The 17,796-nt window shown below is 44.7% G+C and overlaps 2 protein-coding genes across 2 annotated transcripts; one reads left to right on the forward strand and one right to left on the reverse strand.

Annotated features, from left to right (window-relative positions):
• Positions 1-683: 683 nt before the first annotated feature.
• mau2 (MAU2 sister chromatid cohesion factor) lies at positions 684-13,306 on the reverse strand. The gene is made up of 19 exons (XM_056293472.1): positions 12,954-13,306; positions 5,631-5,648; positions 5,395-5,460; positions 5,121-5,216; positions 4,925-5,019; positions 4,780-4,807; positions 4,505-4,660; positions 3,314-3,460; positions 3,061-3,151; positions 2,874-2,977; positions 2,636-2,713; positions 2,416-2,481; positions 2,226-2,309; positions 2,089-2,138; positions 1,915-1,992; positions 1,688-1,799; positions 1,497-1,587; positions 1,230-1,357; positions 684-1,121 (listed from the first exon to the last, which is right to left on the reverse strand). The coding sequence occupies exons 1-19, from the start codon at positions 13,185-13,187 to the stop codon at positions 1,047-1,049; spliced, it is 1,797 nt and encodes a 598-aa protein (XP_056149447.1). The 5' UTR covers positions 13,188-13,306; the 3' UTR covers positions 684-1,046.
• A 592-nt stretch (positions 13,307-13,898) lies between these two features.
• Positions 13,899-17,404, forward strand: armc6 (armadillo repeat containing 6). Its single transcript, XM_056293433.1, has 8 exons — positions 13,899-13,950; positions 14,272-14,408; positions 14,754-14,839; positions 14,940-15,516; positions 15,665-15,810; positions 15,921-16,052; positions 16,210-16,347; positions 16,453-17,404. Exons 2-8 carry the CDS (start codon positions 14,288-14,290, stop codon positions 16,663-16,665), a joined length of 1,413 nt encoding a protein of 470 aa, XP_056149408.1. The 5' UTR covers positions 13,899-13,950; positions 14,272-14,287; the 3' UTR covers positions 16,666-17,404.
• The last annotated feature ends 392 nt before the right edge of the window (positions 17,405-17,796 follow it).

The raw sequence follows: 17,796 nt of genomic DNA on the forward strand, positions 1-17,796 counted from the left end.
ATTTGAACCGGCGATCCCCGTGTTGGTAGGCAACAGAATAGACCACCACGTTACTCAATGTTATATCCTTCTCTCACTCTGATGTATGACGAATGTTTTTTCCTTGTCTCTTCTCCCGTGTATGTGAATAGTGTGATGTGTGTCTCCCCTGTGTACATGGGTAGTCTGTCCTCCTGTCAGGTCTACATGGTGATGGTGGTCGAGTGGCTCGGGTCCTAGACTGTTCCAGTGGCATCTGGACACTACTTGGAATCTATCTCATCATATTCTTCATATATCTTATAATTCCATTATAATTCTGTTATCCTCTTTCAATGTTGTATTCTGTAAACTGTATTTTACTCTGTACACACAACATCCATTGCACATCTGTCCATCTTGGGAGAGAGATCCCTCCTCTGTTGCTCTCCCTGAGGTTTATTTTTTTTCTCCCTGCTGAAGGTTTTTTTTTTAGGGAATTGTTTTTTATCCGATACGAGGGTCTAAGGACAGGATGTTGTGTTGCTGTAAAGCCCACTGAGGCAAATTTGTTATCTGTGATATTGGGCTACACAAATAAAATGGACTTTGACTTTTGAGATAGGAAAGGGCAAAGACATCCAGCAATGTGCTTACTGGTTTTACTACTTTCAACCAAAACCAAAAATTCAGTGTCAAGTTAAAACTGGAGGCTCGGTGGTGGTGGTCTTGCAAGCTTAGAATGACCTTGCTATAGCGCCCTCATGGGGAATAGTAAAGCACAGATGTAGGGAGATGAGGTGAGAAGGGTGGTAAGCCAATTTAATTTCAGTTTCACCCACTTGGTTGAGTCAGACTAGCATAAACATCGCTAAAGTTATTGAATCCTGTTTAAGAAAATCTGCTACGCCCAATTTGGTTGCTCCAGCGCCATTATCGATAAAAAAGCAAGCACCAACTGTATCTGCTCAATAAACCTTGATGAATATGAGCTCACCCAACGTTACAGTCCTGCACCCCACTCAGTTAACAATTCCCTTAACCTGTTTCATGCTTTTCCTTCTTATCTTTTCCCTCTCTTTCTGTTCTCAGAGGAGACTACCCAGGCTGGTTGTAGGTCCATTTTGAGGCTGGAGCTGCACCGGGGGAAGGCCGTCTGTCCACTGAAATACAATACGTAATATTAATAACACAGTGTTTCACACTACAACCAGAGTAGATTAACTGGTCGAAGGTTAAAGGGTATACTGGCCGAGGTGTGCTGTGCTTACACTAATGAGGTTGTGTTCAGGGAGGCTGCAGGCAGCGATGTGGTCCTGCAGAAGTTGCTGGGAAAAGTTCTGGTGCATTTGGGCGGCCTCATGGGCCTCTATATTGTTACCACATGCCTTGCTCAGATCTGCAGGAACAACATTATTAGTGGTGAGAAACCCGCTGTCAGTCCCATGTTTATGATTTTGGATCTTAAGACAAAACTAGTACAACACCCCCCATTGACTTCAGTGTCTAGCAAGGCTGAGTGCCAAATGTAGTCTTACCTTTGAGAAGGGCAGAGGACCAGAGCTGGACGGACATGTCTGGGATTTTGCTGGCCAGTTGCATGGCAGGAACCACCATATTGTTACTTTCCTGGAGGAAACATGGAGCCAAAGCATGGGTCGAAGTCTGAGAGGATCCCGAATTACTATGTGGTCAAACTGATATACTAACAGGCGAGTTGTGTCCTTACCCTGTGGTTACCCAGGACAAAGAAGATATGGCCCAGTAAAACGAGAGAACAGGCGGTCAGCCTATTCAAATCTTCTGCATTCGACATTTTCAGGGTCTCCCTGAGAAACCTTCTGTTGATAAAGATTCAAAAGCATGTCTCTACTTAATGTTATGCACACAAGCGCAGAACATCAATAATTAAATCTCGCTGAACAAATGTCAAAAATAAATGGCAGCTATCCTTACTTGGCCTCATTGTAACGTCCCTGGAAGAAAGAAGAGAGCCCTCTGATATAGAAAGCTGCGGCTCGCAGACAATGGGAGCTGAGGGAAGCAACATATATCATGTTCATAAAAGAACTTTACATGTGTTAAAAAGGTATGTTTTTATTGTGTCTTTTGGGGTAAAGGTCTAGTTACCTAACAGGAAAGTTTTGATCGGGGTTGATCCTCTCCAGAAGGCTATACAGCTGTTAGTGCAGAGGGAGAGTTAGAAGTCAAGCACGGAAACTAAAAATAATAAGATTATATCATCCGGGATGAAGTGGCTCTCTGACCTCATGCTGTCTGTTGCCTTCCCGGATGTATACACTTGCAAGGTTGGTCACAATAAAAGTCCAAAGCTCCTGGTGCGTTGTCATCTTTTTTTGGAGGGGGGAGACCAGAGTAACACATGCATTGCATTGAACAGCAGTTTTATCATCTTTAGTCTTTGGAAAGGACAGAAATAATGTGCATGTAACTCACTTGAAGAGCAGCGGTGAACTGTGCTTCAGCATTATCCATGCAGTTCACCGAGATGCAATAGAGTCCCTGCAGCAGAACAGAAATTGCAGTGGGGACTGATTTAATAATTCCATATTATTTGCCCCAAATCTGTCACATCTAATTGTTCATCTTTGTGCATTCCTGCACGTACATGTGTGTATGCGTAATTCGGCTGGGAAGGAGCGCTTCAAAGATTTACCAGTAGGGTGTGAAGCTGGGCAGCGTGGTTGGTGAACAACCTGGGGGACTGTTGGCAAAGCTGACATACCTGGGAAATCTTAACACATCCAGGAATTTTATTATTATAATCATCATCATCATCTCTACAATCAAATATCAGTGAAAAAAGCCCAAAGAGTAGACAGGGACATATAAAATCTATTTATTTCCATTTCCTTTGCAGTCAGAAACACGAGTGATTATGGCTGGTTACTCACCTCTTGCAAGGCTGTGGCCTTGTGCCCTGTGACGAGGCGGCACATGATTATATGCTCCAGCAGAATGACTTGGAAAGTGGACAGGATGGTACTGCTGTCCAGCACTTGAACAGAGAACGACACATTATACTTGACTCAAAAACAAACAGACTGGAAACAAGCAGTGATGGGATTCAAACAAACTTACTTTTCAGCTTCTCCAACTGCATGAGTGCTTTGTCTGTGTATTTCTGCGCTTTCTCCAAGTAGCCTGCTTGCATGGAGTGCATCACAGTCACCTTGAGGATAAGAAATATATACAAACTGGATGACTTGTTTCTGTTACACTGGCAAATCCCATGTAGACCTCTTTTTTGGGGAGGGGGGGGGGTGTATTTTAAGTAAATAGGAACAATCTCTGAATGTGTGTGTGTGTGTGTGTGTGCGCACAGTGATCTTACCAGGTACACAAGCACACACATGTGTTCCTTGGGCAGCCAGTGAAAGAGATCAGCTGGGTTGCTGGGTAGGATCTCATCATCATGGAGAGTAGAGATGGTTTGGATACACTGCTGCAGCTGCTTCAGACATGGCTTCACACTTTTTACCTATTTGAAACATTAGGAGCACTGCATGAGCAAAATCAACACACAAATGAAAAACCTCATCAAAAATGTTGAGAAATTATTCAAACAAATGAATAAAAAAGAGATTAGTGCATTGGTTAGCTGATGGCGACCTTCTCTGAACGAGGGGGGGGGCTAAGAGTACATCTGCTGCCATCTTACAATCCTGTGAATCATACACATTGGAACTCTAGTTAATGCTCACGGCAATTTGCATATGAAACTGATTTTTTTTCCCTCCGCTTTCAGCCGTTATGTCACTGTAAAGTAAAGCCCAGCTCACTGACCTTTATAACAGGAAGGTGTTCAAAAAGGCTACTTCCCTTCTGGAGTGCCAAGGTCACCCCCTTCGGCCAGAGTTTGAGCTGTTACCCTCAGGTCGTCGGTTGAGGATGCCCTGTATTAGGACTAAGAGATACAGGGCTTCCTTTGTCCCCACTGCCACCCAGTTGTTAAATGGTAGATAGTATTCGTCTGTTGACTGCAGATCGCTTGTTTCCTTGCTCTGTATATTTGAACTCCCTTGGTTCTCCTTGCCCACTATGTCCTGTTGTCAATTCTGCCCTGGTGTTTGTATGTTTCGTTTTGTGTGAGAGTTTTCATTATACTGGCTGCAAACTAATTTCCCTGTAAGGGACAATAAAGATACTTTGACTTTGTATTGCTTATAAGGGTGGGGATATCTGCACTCAGTCGAGACTAAAGAGGTCACTTAGATGAGTGATGAAACGTTTCTCTCTCAATAAACGTTGTGTCCAGATGAACTGATTCAACTTTCTGTGATCGCCATGTAACACTGTTGAAATCTTTGACCGGGCAGGACTAACACTGGTGCAGCAGTAAACATGTTCCTATTCAAGCTAGGAAAATTAACTGCAACATACAACTCTGATACTCAACATTTTCCGTGTATTTCTCGACACTAGATCTGGGGGATTACCCAGTGCTAGGACCTTTTAAGCCTTACACCGGTCTGATAATTAGGACACCCGTACTGGAGCATCGCTCTTATGGATTCCGCTGTACCTGTCCGGCATCCAGGTAGTGTGTAACCTGCAGCACCAGGAAGAAGACCTTGAGAGACTCTTTCTGGATAGGGTTCCCCTGCCAATTCTCCACAATGGTCCCGCACAGTGTCAGCAAAGCATGAACCTCACTAAGCTTCTGCTCCATCAGCAGCAGCTGCAGAGCCACAGACATAAAAGCACACCTAGTGAGTGGCTGAAATGTGATTAAAAAAAAAACACAGTAGGCAAATAAGCAATGTGAGCTTTGTCCAGTTGAAAATGAGTTTTACTCACCAGTCCTTTACTTAATAAAAACAGAGCTCTGCAGGTGAGGAATGAAAACACCAAACTTTAATTATGACAACATGAGCATTACAAAGTTGAGGAAATATGTCATCTTTCACTTTAAGCGTGCTGTAACACAAAACTGATCCAATACCTGGTGTATTCTGATCCTACGACCCTAGCGTATTCTGCTCCCACCCCTAGGAGGTCACACGCAGAGACCAGATCTTTCTCTAGTGTGTGTAGTTGCTGAAAGAGAGACGGTTCCATGAATGAAGTGAAATTCAAACCGCTAGAATAAAAGGCAGCATGAGACTTGAATTAGTGTCCGACATTAGGTTTTTTTTTACCGCCAGCTGAAACAGTAGTCTGCAATGCCAGTAGGGAGTTTGCTGAGAGATCTGAATGGCCTTCCGCAGCAGTGGCTTTGCCGAGTCCACCAAGTCCTTTAAATAAAGTCACAGAGAAGTTAAGGTATGGCAGAGCAAAATAACAAGTGAAGGCAAAAGACAGTATTTATTTGCTGTAAGAGGAGAGGACGTTTCTAGAGCAGTCCATGACGCAAAAGTGTTTCTCATCAAAACTTAACCAAGCTAAGCTTATCGCACCCAAGACATCACCTACCTGTTGGCAGTAGAGTTCTGACAGAAGACTTGCTGCTTCAAATTTGACATCCTCAAATTGGGGTATCTGGTGTAATTCATGAAGGAAATCAATTATTCCATTACAATACGTTCATCATCAAGACAAATTCTGAATTTCATCTTGCTCCCACTGATTCTGAAGTTAACACGGGCTGTATATGCCCGTCCGGTGTCAATTTGCCAGCAGCCTGACTTCTGTGACCCAGAAAAGGATACTTGTTGAGAGATGAACCACTGTAGAGGAAAAGAAAAGTAAACATTAGTTTCAGCATCTTGTACAAGGTGGAATTTCATATTGTCATTGGCCTCATGGGGTGGTACTAGTTTATGTTGGCATCGTGAGCAATTTTGATTTTTATTTCCCTGTCATATTAGGGATTCAGATTTGGTCAAGTGTGTTTCCACATGCAGGGACGCCGTCTCAGTTTGGCTCACACGGATCAACAGCAGACAATACACAATTCACAATAACAGCGAAAAGGTTTGGGGAAAGGCAAGTACAATGGTAATAAGGCTTGTCAGGGATTAGGGAATACTTTCAATAAACAAGCACCATGAGGTTGCAGATTAATGGACTGACGTTTAGGTCAACCTAAATATTACATTAGAGCACACACACAAACACACTTTGCTACGGGTATGGAAACAGACACTGTAGCGACCGGGGAAGACGGTTGCTGGACTGACGACGGCTAGGCGCTGGGGAAGCACAAGGGATTATCGGACTGTTATGGTCATGTTCAGATCATGATTTTATTAATGTTGTGTTCATGTTTTGATTATTGTTGTATTGTTTTTTTGGCTGTTTGACTCGGACTCGGTAGACGACCATTTTACGGACTGACTGACTGTAGGACTCCTCTGTTCATCCTCTGTTCAGTTTCTTTTTGATGGACAATAAATTGATCTTGCCACTTTGCTACTGTAAGACCATGTCAGTGTACGCAATAATGCCCAACCAGCAGGGTGGTGCAGTGGTTAGCGCTGTCGCCTCACAGCAAGAAGGTCCTGGGTTCGATTCCCAGCTGGCCAGCCTGGGTCCTTTCTTTTTTTTATTTTTCCCTCTTTTTCTCCCCAATTGTACTTGGCCCATATCCCCACTCTTCCGAGCCGTCCCGGCTGCTGCTCCACCCCCCCTGCCCATCCGGGTAGGGCTGCAGACTACCACATGTTTTCTCTGATACTTGTGGAGTCGCCAGCCGCTTCTTTTCACCTGACAACGAGCAGTTTCACCAGGGGGACATAGCGCGTGGGCAGATCACGCTATTCCTGTTCCCCCTCCCCCCTGAACAGACGCCCCAACTGACCAGAGGAGGCACTAGTGGAGCAACCAGGACACATACCCACATCCAGCTTCCCACCCACAGACATGGCCAATTGTGTCTGTAGGGATGCCCGACCAAGCCGGAGGTAACACAGGGATTCGAACCGATGATCCCTGTGTTGGAAGGCAATGGAATAGACCGCTACGCTAGCCGGATGCCCCGCCAGGGTCCTTTCGGTGTGGAGAGTCCATGTTCTCCCCATGTCTGTGCGGGTTTCCACTATGAGCGCCGGTCTGCTCCCCCAGTCCAAAGACATGCAAGTCAGGTGAATCTGAGTGACTAAATTGCCCCTAGGTGTGAATGTGTGTCTGCCCTGCAATGGACTGGCGACCTGTCCAGGGTGTTTCCCCGCCTTCCGCCCAGTGAGCACTGGGATAGGCTCAAGCACCCCATGACCCTAATTAGGATAAGCAGCTTGAAAAATGAATGAATGAATGAATGACTGTAGGACCATGACTAAGACTGGTGTGTTCACTCGTGACCTCGTTATGGGAAGCCATTGTTTGGCAGCCATTGGGGAAGGGCAGGATAAAGGAGCACTCCTGGGGTTGTGCAGTGTATGGGACACAGGAGCTGCCATTCAAACTAAATCCTTGCCTCTTGCCTCCTCCTTTCCCGTCAATTCTGTTCGGCTCTGATGGTGTGTTTAAATTAAACAGCACTACCGGGGTCGTGCAGTGTTTTGGGACATGGGAGTTGTCTCTGATCTATTCTCAACGCAAACTCACCCCATTAGTATCAGAAGTGGGATTGAGCTAAAAAAATGGAGAGGGAGATCCAGAGACAGCCAGGCCAGTAGAACCGCCCCCGTAGGCAGTGGAGGGTCTTGGCATTCCCGTAGTGCCCTGCCCCCACAGAGCCATGGGCCACCTGGAGAACCTGGAGGCGGAGCACACGGGGCACTAATGGCTGTAAGAGGTCACTCCCTTGTCTGGGAGCTTGCCACCTTAAGTACGCCAACCTGTCATAGAGCTTGAAGTTGCCCCGCTGTGAGTGGTAGGCCTGGGTAGGCCCAGAAACTTAGTCTCTCTTCAGCAGGTGACACTTGACAGGGTTTAGAAGCAGCCCGGCCCGACGGATGGCAGCGAGGACCCCACACAAGTTGGACAAGGCTCCGTTGAAGTTGCTGGCGTGTACTAGGAGGACATGGAGCTCCACGTACACAGGGCTCCAGGCCAAAAATAAATAAATAAATATTGAGGAGCCTATGGCTCCTAAACCCAAAATATTTAGGAGCCAAATCAAATTTTTAAGAGCCAAAATATTATGATGTCATACGCTACATTGTTAAAGGGCTGCCTCACACTGCCTTTTCTTTCCCCTCTGTACTGTCAGCCTTTGTTTGCTCTGCCTTCCATAGTCTACACCATCGTTTTCCAAACCTCTCCGAAGGACCACTTGTCCTGCATGTTTTAGATCTCTCCCTACACAGATGATTTAAATGCGCAGTTTGTTATTAAGCAGCTTCAGGAGTTCATAACAGTTGATCATTTGAATCAGCTGTGTTGGAGCAGGGATAGATTTAAAACAAGTGGTCCTCCTGGAGAGGTTTGGAAAACGCTGGTTCTTTACATACACAATATGTGCAATGTTCAATATACTGCAATCATATAACCATAAATACTTAAATGTCCAGTCTTCTTTTATTTATTTTTTTCACTTTGTTATTCAACTATGTACAATTAGTCGTTTCCTGCTTATTCAAGCTCAGAGTCCGTATCTCCCACCACCACCATGTCAGTGTCACTTGGCCAGCCGGTGTAGTCAGGTCTGCACCTTCTTTTGCTTGCAGACAGCCAGCACTTCACACTGGGCTCTGGGTCAAACTGCTAAAGTGAGGGGCCCTCAGTACTGAGCCTCACCAAGTCTTCCAGTGTTGTAACACTTAGGGAACTGCACACTTCTGACTTGAGTCTATTGTGCTGAGAATCCTCTTTCACACTGAGCTGCACTATGGGAAGCAGCAGCATAATTTCAACTAAGTGAAGAATGTTCTTAAAATCTGTGCAGAATGGCTCCTTCCTTAGCATCACTTTCCATAACTCAGTGTATGTCCTATCCATGAACTGACCTGTCACTAATGTGTTCAGCATTTCTCCATTACCTTTGGACAGCTGTAACATCACATCCACCATCTGTCAACAGCTCTCTGTACCAATGTCAATCTGCTCCTCGCCATAGGTAACAACATCTTCTGGCCATGCATCATGACAGAACACTCAAAAGGACCTGATGACCTATGATCCCTTTGAATGTCCTTTCTCTATAACATTCATCAGCATGTTTCCAAATATTCTCTCTAGTTCTTTAACAGTAATATCAATGGTTTCAGACTGTGATTAATGGCAAGTTCGACATTTTGGAAAGTTATGACGATGGGGTTACTTGCAGCTCTCCACCTCTTGCTTACTGGCAGAACTTCCTGCTTCTCTGTACCTTCAGAATATTTCCCTATGTGCTGTAAGAATTCCTGGAGTGTCCCTTCTCTCAGTGGCTTTACCTTCCAACTTTTTAACCGTCTCCAGACAACTCTCAACAGCTACAACCGCTTGTTGGAGGATCAGAGAATTTCTCTGAAGTGTGGGGCTGAGTTTTGAGACCTCTGAAAAAAGATCATGCAAAAAGTGACAGAAGGCAACAAAAAACAGGCTTTCCATTTGTAGCACAATATGCTTGGCCCTTGCCTTTATGTCAGTGTTTTTGGATGTGGCTGCAAGGTGCTCCATGTGATGATGCATAGCAGTATAGCCTCTGCCCTGTTTCATAATTTGACTGAAGGAAAACCGAAAGTGCCCGATAAATGTGTGGCAGCCAGTGCTGAGTTTTAACAGCCGGAGGATTTCGTACTGTACAGCCCAATTCTGCACCTATTGCCTTCAGTTCTCACTTGCTTTTAGGACTGAAGTGATATGTTTTCCACACAAGCTGCAAAAGGTCAGACTTTCTCAATCATTGGCACTGACCTTTGAGTGCTTAGTATCGCCAGTCCCAGACGATGAGGTAGACAGTGGAAGGACAGGACATGTTCAACTATATCGCCACTGAAACGTGCCTATTCCCCCGTTGCACCCGTGTTAACGCTTGCACCATCCGCTCCAAAACCACTCATTTTGCATACCCACCAGTTTGGATTGGGTGGATCTGCATTTTCAAGCTGCGACTTGACAGTATTTAGGGTTCCTTCTGCATGACTGTGATCAAGTTCGGCCAACCCTATTAGACGAGTCACAGCTGTTCCATCAGATAAGTGCCTAGATTATACAATAACGTTCTTGTCCTGAGACAACTGTTCCACAATCAGTTATAACACAGATGTAATTTGCCTTTAAAGCCTCCTCCAACACACTGCTTTTCAATTCATCTGCAATGCAACCTACAAACTCTGCACATGCTGTATCATTATCATATGTCTTTGACACATCCATGTCATTCTTTTTCATCAATAGAAACTGAGAGCTAAACTTTGTGAATGGTATTTCGTCCACTGCAATCATGTAGGCTGCTTTGAATTTTATTTTCAATTCCCTCATCTCTTTTTCTGCAACTTTATCACTAGCACGTTGCACTGCTTTCACTATTGGAGTGGCACGAGGGGCAGAGCGAGTAATGACACAATCCCTGGCATTCTTATGTTTTTTACTGTCACCATGCTTCTTCGCGTGTTTCTTTCTTAAAATGACTTGAACCGGTAATGAACTGTTTTACAAGCAATCTCTTGTCCTACTTGAGCACAAAATGTGCAGTACATTTTCACCTTGTCATAACGTAACCAGGCGAACTCTTGTAGCCAAGCTGATTTAAACTGTCTTGTAGGGATAGGAGCCGCAGGGACGGGAGTGGAAGACTCCACTCGCTGCACTTGGTTATCATCATCTGTGAAGGACTGCACACTGATTGAATCTGGCTGGGATGACTCAAATTTCATTTGAGAACTTTCACTGGTCGGGTTGGTCTTGACATTGTCAGCATCTAATGTAGAGGAGGCTGGGTTTGGATGGGCAGGTAGTGAGGAAAAAGTCTGATATTTTTCGTTTGTGCATTTCATTTTCTTGGCAGCTGGCTAACGTCACGTTAACTATGCAGTTAGCTACTACATCTAACTTCAAAATTCAATCTCCATTGAACTATTCTACATCGAACTAAATTTAACACTGTTCATAAACTTAACACTTCAAATTTTTAACCCGATAAACGTGACGTTAAACTATCTTCAACCATTGTTTCTGTTCATCTGTACAGCCAACGCTTCAACCACCACAGGACAGGAGTGCAGAGAAGTTTATGTATTGGAAACCGTACAGGAGTTCATGCGATAGGTCAGGTAGACACAGGCGCAAGAAGAGGTGAGAGTTCAGTACACAAACAAAACGTATGGCCATTTCCTTTTTTTTATTTTGCTTGTGGGTAATGGCGGCCACTGGCGACTGGCAGAAAAAGAAAGGTCGCAAAATTAAAAAGCATTGGTGACCATTTTAGTCGTCATCTGGAGCCCTGGTACACTGCTGCAACTCCTGCACCACCCAGAAGGGACCCATCCAGCACGCCTATACTCCACTGCAGCAATACTTGGTGGGGGCCCCAATGGAGCAGGTAGGGGTGGACATTCTTGGGCCTTTCCCTGTCACCAACTCTGGCAACTGCTACGTCCTCGTGACTATGGATTACTTCACGAAGTGGCCAGAGGCGTATGTGGTGCCTGATCAGAGTGCCACCACGACAGAGGAGAGGCTGGTGGAAGAGATATTTGCCTGCTTTGGAGTTCAAGTCAAGTCAAGTCAATTCTATTTGTATGGCCCAGTATCACAAATTACAAATTTGCCTCAGTGGGCTTTGCAGCAACACAACATCCTGTCCTTAGACCCTCTCATCGGATAAGGAATAACTCCCTAAAAACAGCCACCTGCCTGTGGTCCTGTGGTCCTACCGGACTGCTGTCCAGGAGTCTAGCCAGTGCACACCCGTTGCTCTCATGTTTGGGCGGGAACGCCAGACACCGGTGGACTTGGTGTTTGGGACCCTGCCTGAGCCTGAGATTGCCGGGGGAAAAGAGATGGACCACCTCCGGAGACTGAGGAGCCTGCAAGTGGTCCACAACGACACCTGCTGGATCCAGGTCAACTGCAGGGTACAGCAGAAGGGGGCCTATGACACCAGGTGCCTTGGGCAGGCCTTCGTGCGAGGGGACAAGGTATGGGTGTATTGTCCTGTTCGCAATAAGGGGATTTCCCCCTAGCTTTGCAGCCACTGGCAGGGGCCCAGAGAGGTCATGCGCTGGCTGTTTGAGGTGGTGCACTGGGTGCGCATACCCGGCCAGGGGAGCATGTTGGTGCTGCACCAGGACAGACTCTCCATACCACCCCCTTGCTCCGCCTGTTGTTGGGGCCATGTGTGACAGTAGCACCCCATGCGCCAATCAATGTGCTTCTCCTCCAGTTGTGCTTCCTGTAAGCCCTGGGCGGCATGTTCGTCAACGATGGCCCCCTGGAAATTTGAGGGACTATGTCTTGGGTGATGGGGTCGTCGAGGACAACTAACCCCTCAGGTGGGGGCTATGTAGCGACCGGGGTAGGCAGTCGCTGGACTGAAGACGGCTATGCGCTGGGGAAGCGCAAGGGATTATGGGACTGTTATTCATGTTCAGATCATCGTTTTATTAATGCTGTGTTCATATTTTGATTATTGTTGTTTGGATGTTTGACCCGGACTGGGTAGATGACCATTTGACGGACTGACTGACTGCAGGAGCATGACTAAGACTGGTGTGTTTAATAGTGACCTCGTTACGGGAAGCCATTATTCTGCAACCATTGGAGAGGGGCAAGAATAAAGGAGCGTTCCTGGGGTCGTGCGTGTATGGGACACAGGATTTGCCATTCAAACTAAACCTTTGCCTCTTGCCTCCTCCTTTCCCGTCACTTCTGTTCGGTTCTGGCGGTGCGTTTGAATTAAACAGCACCCCCGGGGTCGTGCGGTATATGGGACACGGGAGTTGCGATGGAAAGAGAGCTGTCTCCTTCTCCACGCAAACTCGCCACAATACTAACGTAGTACAGATAAAGACAATTATAGTGTAATTGACCAGTAGCGTATAGTGCAGGAAGTAATAATGATGTTAATATGGCGTTGGTAAGCACAGAAATACGATCACAGGATAGTAATTACGAGGTTATTCTACGAGGGTATTCATTTAGTCCAATCTACGAACTCTGCTCACCGCTTTCTCCAAGTGGCTCCGGGCCAGCTGGGTGTTCTTGGTGTGGTGGTACAGAACCGAGCCGAGCTGCAGATGAGTCCGGGCCTCTGTGCTCTGAGGAGGCTTGAACTGAAACACAGCCTCCAGACAATGGACGCACAGTCGGATCCTCGGCGGACTTGACGTGCGAAAATGCTCCGCAAAGCCAAGAAGGGCCAGGTACCACGACTCCGGGGCATCTGTACCTGATGCCATTATTGTCACACGGGGAAAAAAAACCCAAAAACAAACAATCAACAACCCCAAAAAGCAAACCAACAACTAACTTATGACCAACATCCACCCACTTCGCCACTCAGTTGTTCCAAATCTACTTCAACGTTCATATCGCGGTTCACAGCCGCATCCGGTCTGCTGTTTTCAAGATAAAAGCGCGTGTTACATACCCGGAAACTCCGGATGAAGCAGCGGATTACAAATGTTTTATGGGAGTTTTTTTTTTTACCCCGTTATGAATTAAATGCATTTTACATCATTAATTATTTTCGACGATGGCCCAGTTGAGGTTTAAACAGTTATTGTACAATGTGTAACTCAAAAACTATTAAAACGAATATTACATTATTGCATTACATATAGGGCTGTATAATGTTATTAGCAAAATGCGTCAGCGTATTAATAGCATAGCGTGTTAGCATACTAATTTAGTATAACATGTAATGATATTGATATATTAATATATTTAAATTGTACCGCTATAGTATAGTTATAGTTTACATACAATACTTGCAATTGTACAATTAATTTGCATACCTCAAACTGAATGGATCTCTTTTATTCTATTCTGTTTATTACGCGGAACAAGTATTTTTCGTTCAGCCGAACAGATTTATGAGTGGGACCCTTGTACGCAACAGAACTATTCAGTAACACAACATACGCAAACTGCGTAAATCCAGCGGGCGGTGGTTCAATGCATTAATAGCAGCGTTACAGCAGTCACTGGGCGGTGGTAACAGTTAAGTGATGTAACCTCGTTAATTTAACTTCTGGTGTAACTCAGTCATACTTAAGTGATATTATTAATTTTAGAAAAAAATAGCTGAGGTTGTTTGGCTTTTACTTTAACCAAATGAAACGTACAACAGGCGCAGAATTCCATTAGCCAGTTCATTGTGATTAAGCTACCTAGCTTATTCAGCTACATTACTGTTGTCAGCTAGCCAGGCTAACTACGAGGTACTCGTTTTACTAGACAGATACTTAGCCTGGCTACAGCATGTGGTCACACGTCTGCGTTTTTGCCGGCCTCGAACATCACAATTACATTGTCTTTCAGAGAGGGACGTGGCAAAATGGCGAGACGGAGGATCACACAGGACACCTTTGATGCTGTCGTTAAAGAAAACATCGAGGAATTTGAGATGGATGCTGATGAGGCTCTTAGAGAAGCTGTGGAGCAGTTTGAGTCTCAAGGTATTCCTGATAACAAGGACCTCTTATTCCGTTCTCTTAATCCAAATGAGGTTTTCTACACGTGCGTTCACCCAAAATAACAAGGGAAAATACAGTCGTTTTCAATTTTTTTTTATATAAAATACATATATTAAATTCGAGGGTCCATCGCTCAGACAACAACAGTACAACACAGTAGAGCATGTTGATTCTTTACAATAGCAAAATTATTTCCAATGAATAAACTGAAGAGAAAACTATAGATGAAAGCTATGCAAGAGTCGTCATTTTGACAACACAATGGCGACATAATATTTTGCTTTGAGTTACACCATTAATCCTAAAGTTATGTCTTTATTGGCCTAGGTGTGGACCTCAGTTGTATAGTTAAAGTTGTACCGAATATATTATCAGATGAAAAACAAGAGGAGCAAACTCATGAAGTCTTGCAGGTGGGTCTTAAATTTAAAAAGATAAAATGCAAAATCACACTACCTGACAAAATGTGCGCTTATATTATCTTATTCCATTCAATTTACATCCCAATTATAGGCCTTGGATTCTCTTCGAGTCAGAAATGACTCTTCCAGCTCCACTGAAAGGGATATGATGGTCAACCTCAAATGCTTTACTCAGCAATGCTCCCTTGGATTTGCCCAGAGATACCTGGCTGCCCAAAAAGATGCCTACGCCACCATTCTCTCATGCTGCAAAAACAGTGTGGAGGAACGGGAAGCTCTACTGGCCTCCTTATCTGCTCTTGCTGCACTGACTGATGGACAACCAGACCTGTTAGACCCAGAGGGCAAGGACCTACTTTTGCTTATCCTAAACAAGTACCAGACAGATGACTCTGTGATGTGTGTAGGGGTTCGCACAGTACACCACTGTTGTTTGAAGCATGAGCAGAACAGGCAGGATTTGGTAAAAGCTGGAGTCCTGCCACTTCTTACTGGAGCCCTGGCACAGCGCAGTGGATGTGCCGAGCTGGTCAAAGAGGCCTGTGCTGCCCTCAGGGTCATGACCTTTGATGATGATGTCAGAGTCCCATTTGGGCATGCTCATGAACATGCCAAGATGATAGTTCTGGAACACAATGGCCTGAAAGTTATTATTGAGGCTGCGAAAGGTAAGTAGCAAAAAAATTAGTAATTACTTATCATTTATTGTAATAGTTTTCAGCTACAGTGTGTTTGATGGAGTTGAATTCAGATCACTCATGTGTTTTGGATTTAATTAATGCATTATGTTACTATTTTACCTTGTCTCCCTTACAGCTCACAAGGATAATATTTCCATCCTTAGTGAGCTATGTGCAACATTGTCTCGTCTGGCTGTAAGGAATGAGTTCTGTCAAGACATCTGTGACCTGGGAGGATTAAAATTCATGATGACTCTGCTTGCAGACAGCTTTGAATCACAGGTTTGTAACAGCGTTGAAGGATTCTGATGCAAGGTTAAAAAAGATAAGACGTTTCAGTCTACCTGCATTTCAAATCAGTGATGTTAATGAGATGTCATTGTCCCTTGCAGGATTTAGTTCGCCAGGTGTTGAGTGCTATACGGGCTGTCGCAGGAAATGATGATGTAAAAGATGCTGTTGTGAATGCAGGCGGAGTCCAGCTCATTATCATTGCCATGAACAGGCATATGAGCAACGCTCATGTGAGTTAAGCACCGTGCGTTGCTGGAAACGACTGTTTATGTTTTTGCTCTTGTTATTGATTCAGTATATAAATATTTTTTATTAGTTAGTTGTTGGGGGCAAAAAAAGAAATTCCACAAAAGCCTTTGCTAATATTGTGTGGTCGTTCTCCTGTAGGTGTGTGAACAGGGCTGTGCTTGTCTCTGTGTACTTGCTCTGCGTAAACCCAACAACTGCAAAGTCATCATGGAGACCGGTGGTGCCTTGGCTGCCATGCAGGCTATGAAGGCACATCCCAATGATTTCAATTTACAGGTAATATAAATACATCAGTTGTGCGCTATGGTCTTGAAGGAAAGCTAAGGCCTTTGACAGTTGGAAAACTGTTGAAATGGTTTTATCACCTCTGCTTCTTAACAGAAACAGGCGTGTATGCTGTTGAGAAACCTAGTGTCTCGCATGCGTAACTTCAGCCAACCTATCTTGGAAATGGGAGCAGAGGCCCTGATAACCCAGGCACTTCAAACCCATCAAGACTGTGGGGATGTGGGTAGGGCAGCCCTTAGAGACCTTGGCTGTCAAGTTGAACTACGCGAGCTGTGGACAGGGAAAAAGGGCAGTCTCAGCAACTGAGTGCAGACCACCATAATAATGGAGTATGCTGCTGAAGAGCATACTTGTTTGTCTTGCTCCAAATCAATAGGGGTTTGGACAGAATGAAACGTCTTAAATTGTAATTTATGATGTTCATATGTGTATTTATGTGGAGAAAATGTGATGTTTTCATTTGATATGCTGCATATTTTGAAATTTGCCTTCGTCCTTTCATAAGGATGGTTGAATAAGATCTACTGTTGTTGTGCTAAACATCCAAGGTTTTAAAGAAATATTGCATGCACACGGCTACTGAGCCCTAACCACCACCCATGGAAACGCTTAAGTGGCATGAACCCCACCCAGTAAGCTTGGTGGTTTTAGTGTACCTTAAAACCAATTGAATGAGGTCATTCAATTGGTTTTAAGGGGCAGCACGGTGTCCCAGTGGTTAGCACTGTTGCATCACAGCAAGAAGGTCCTGGGTTCGAACCCCAGGCTGTCCCAGATCCTTTCTGTGTGGAGTTTGCATGTTCTCCCCATGTCTATGTGAGTTTACTCCGGGTGCCCTGGTTTCCTCCCACCATCAAAAAAACGTTCATCCATCCAGCCATTCGTGTTAGGGGTACTACTCCTGTCTGTGCCCCTGACCAAGGCAATGGAAAGAAGAGCTGGAGTTGCTGCAGACGCTCACGCACTGCTCCTATACAACAGGATGCAGAAAACATTCATTGTAACAATACAGTTCGTTGTAAGAACACTATGACAAAATAAAGTGGCTCCCTTTGTAATTTTCGTTCTTCTAGCACGTTCAAACGAGGTAATCCTAGCCCTGGTAGATATCAGTGGTCTGCTTACTTTATATTATTTGTATTTATTCATTTATTTTTTTTGTGTGTTCACATTTTGCAGCATATTTGCGTTTGACAAACCTTAAATAGAAAGACACGATTTTTATAGAGCGGCTAAACTGAAGCGAACTGTACAATTTGGTTTTTTCATTATAGTTTTGTGCAAACCAGCGCAACTAATTTCTGTAAACTACTAGTAAGACACGTTAGCCCGTATTTAACGGGTTTGAGCCCTTAGCCGAGCGGTTAGTGATGTCGCCTTGTGGTGCAATACACTTCGTATCGAATCCCGCACCGGGCAAAAAAATAACCGGTTATA

This window comes from Lampris incognitus, chromosome 14, assembly GCF_029633865.1.
Source record: "Lampris incognitus isolate fLamInc1 chromosome 14, fLamInc1.hap2, whole genome shotgun sequence".
NCBI lineage: Eukaryota > Metazoa > Chordata > Actinopteri > Lampriformes > Lampridae > Lampris > Lampris incognitus.

Bases quoted from the DNA above. Each gene is read 5' to 3' on its own strand.
- armc6 (XM_056293433.1), top strand. From the start codon at position 14,288: ATGGCGAGACGGAGGATCACACAGGACACCTTTGATGCTGTCGTTAAA. The intron at 14,409-14,753 runs GTATTCCTGATA...TTATTGGCCTAG, and splicing joins GGAGCAGTTTGAGTCTCAAG to GTGTGGACCTCAGTTGTATA. The intron at 16,348-16,452 runs GTAATATAAATA...GCTTCTTAACAG, and splicing joins CCAATGATTTCAATTTACAG to AAACAGGCGTGTATGCTGTT.
- mau2 (XM_056293472.1), bottom strand. From the start codon at position 13,187: ATGGCATCAGGTACAGATGCCCCGGAGTCGTGGTACCTGGCCCTTCTT. The intron at 2,482-2,635 runs GTAAATCTTTGA...GTTCTGCTGCAG, and splicing joins CCCAGCTTCACACCCTACTG to GGACTCTATTGCATCTCGGT. The intron at 2,139-2,225 runs GTCAGAGAGCCA...CTGCACTAACAG, and splicing joins AAGGCAACAGACAGCATGAG to CTGTATAGCCTTCTGGAGAG.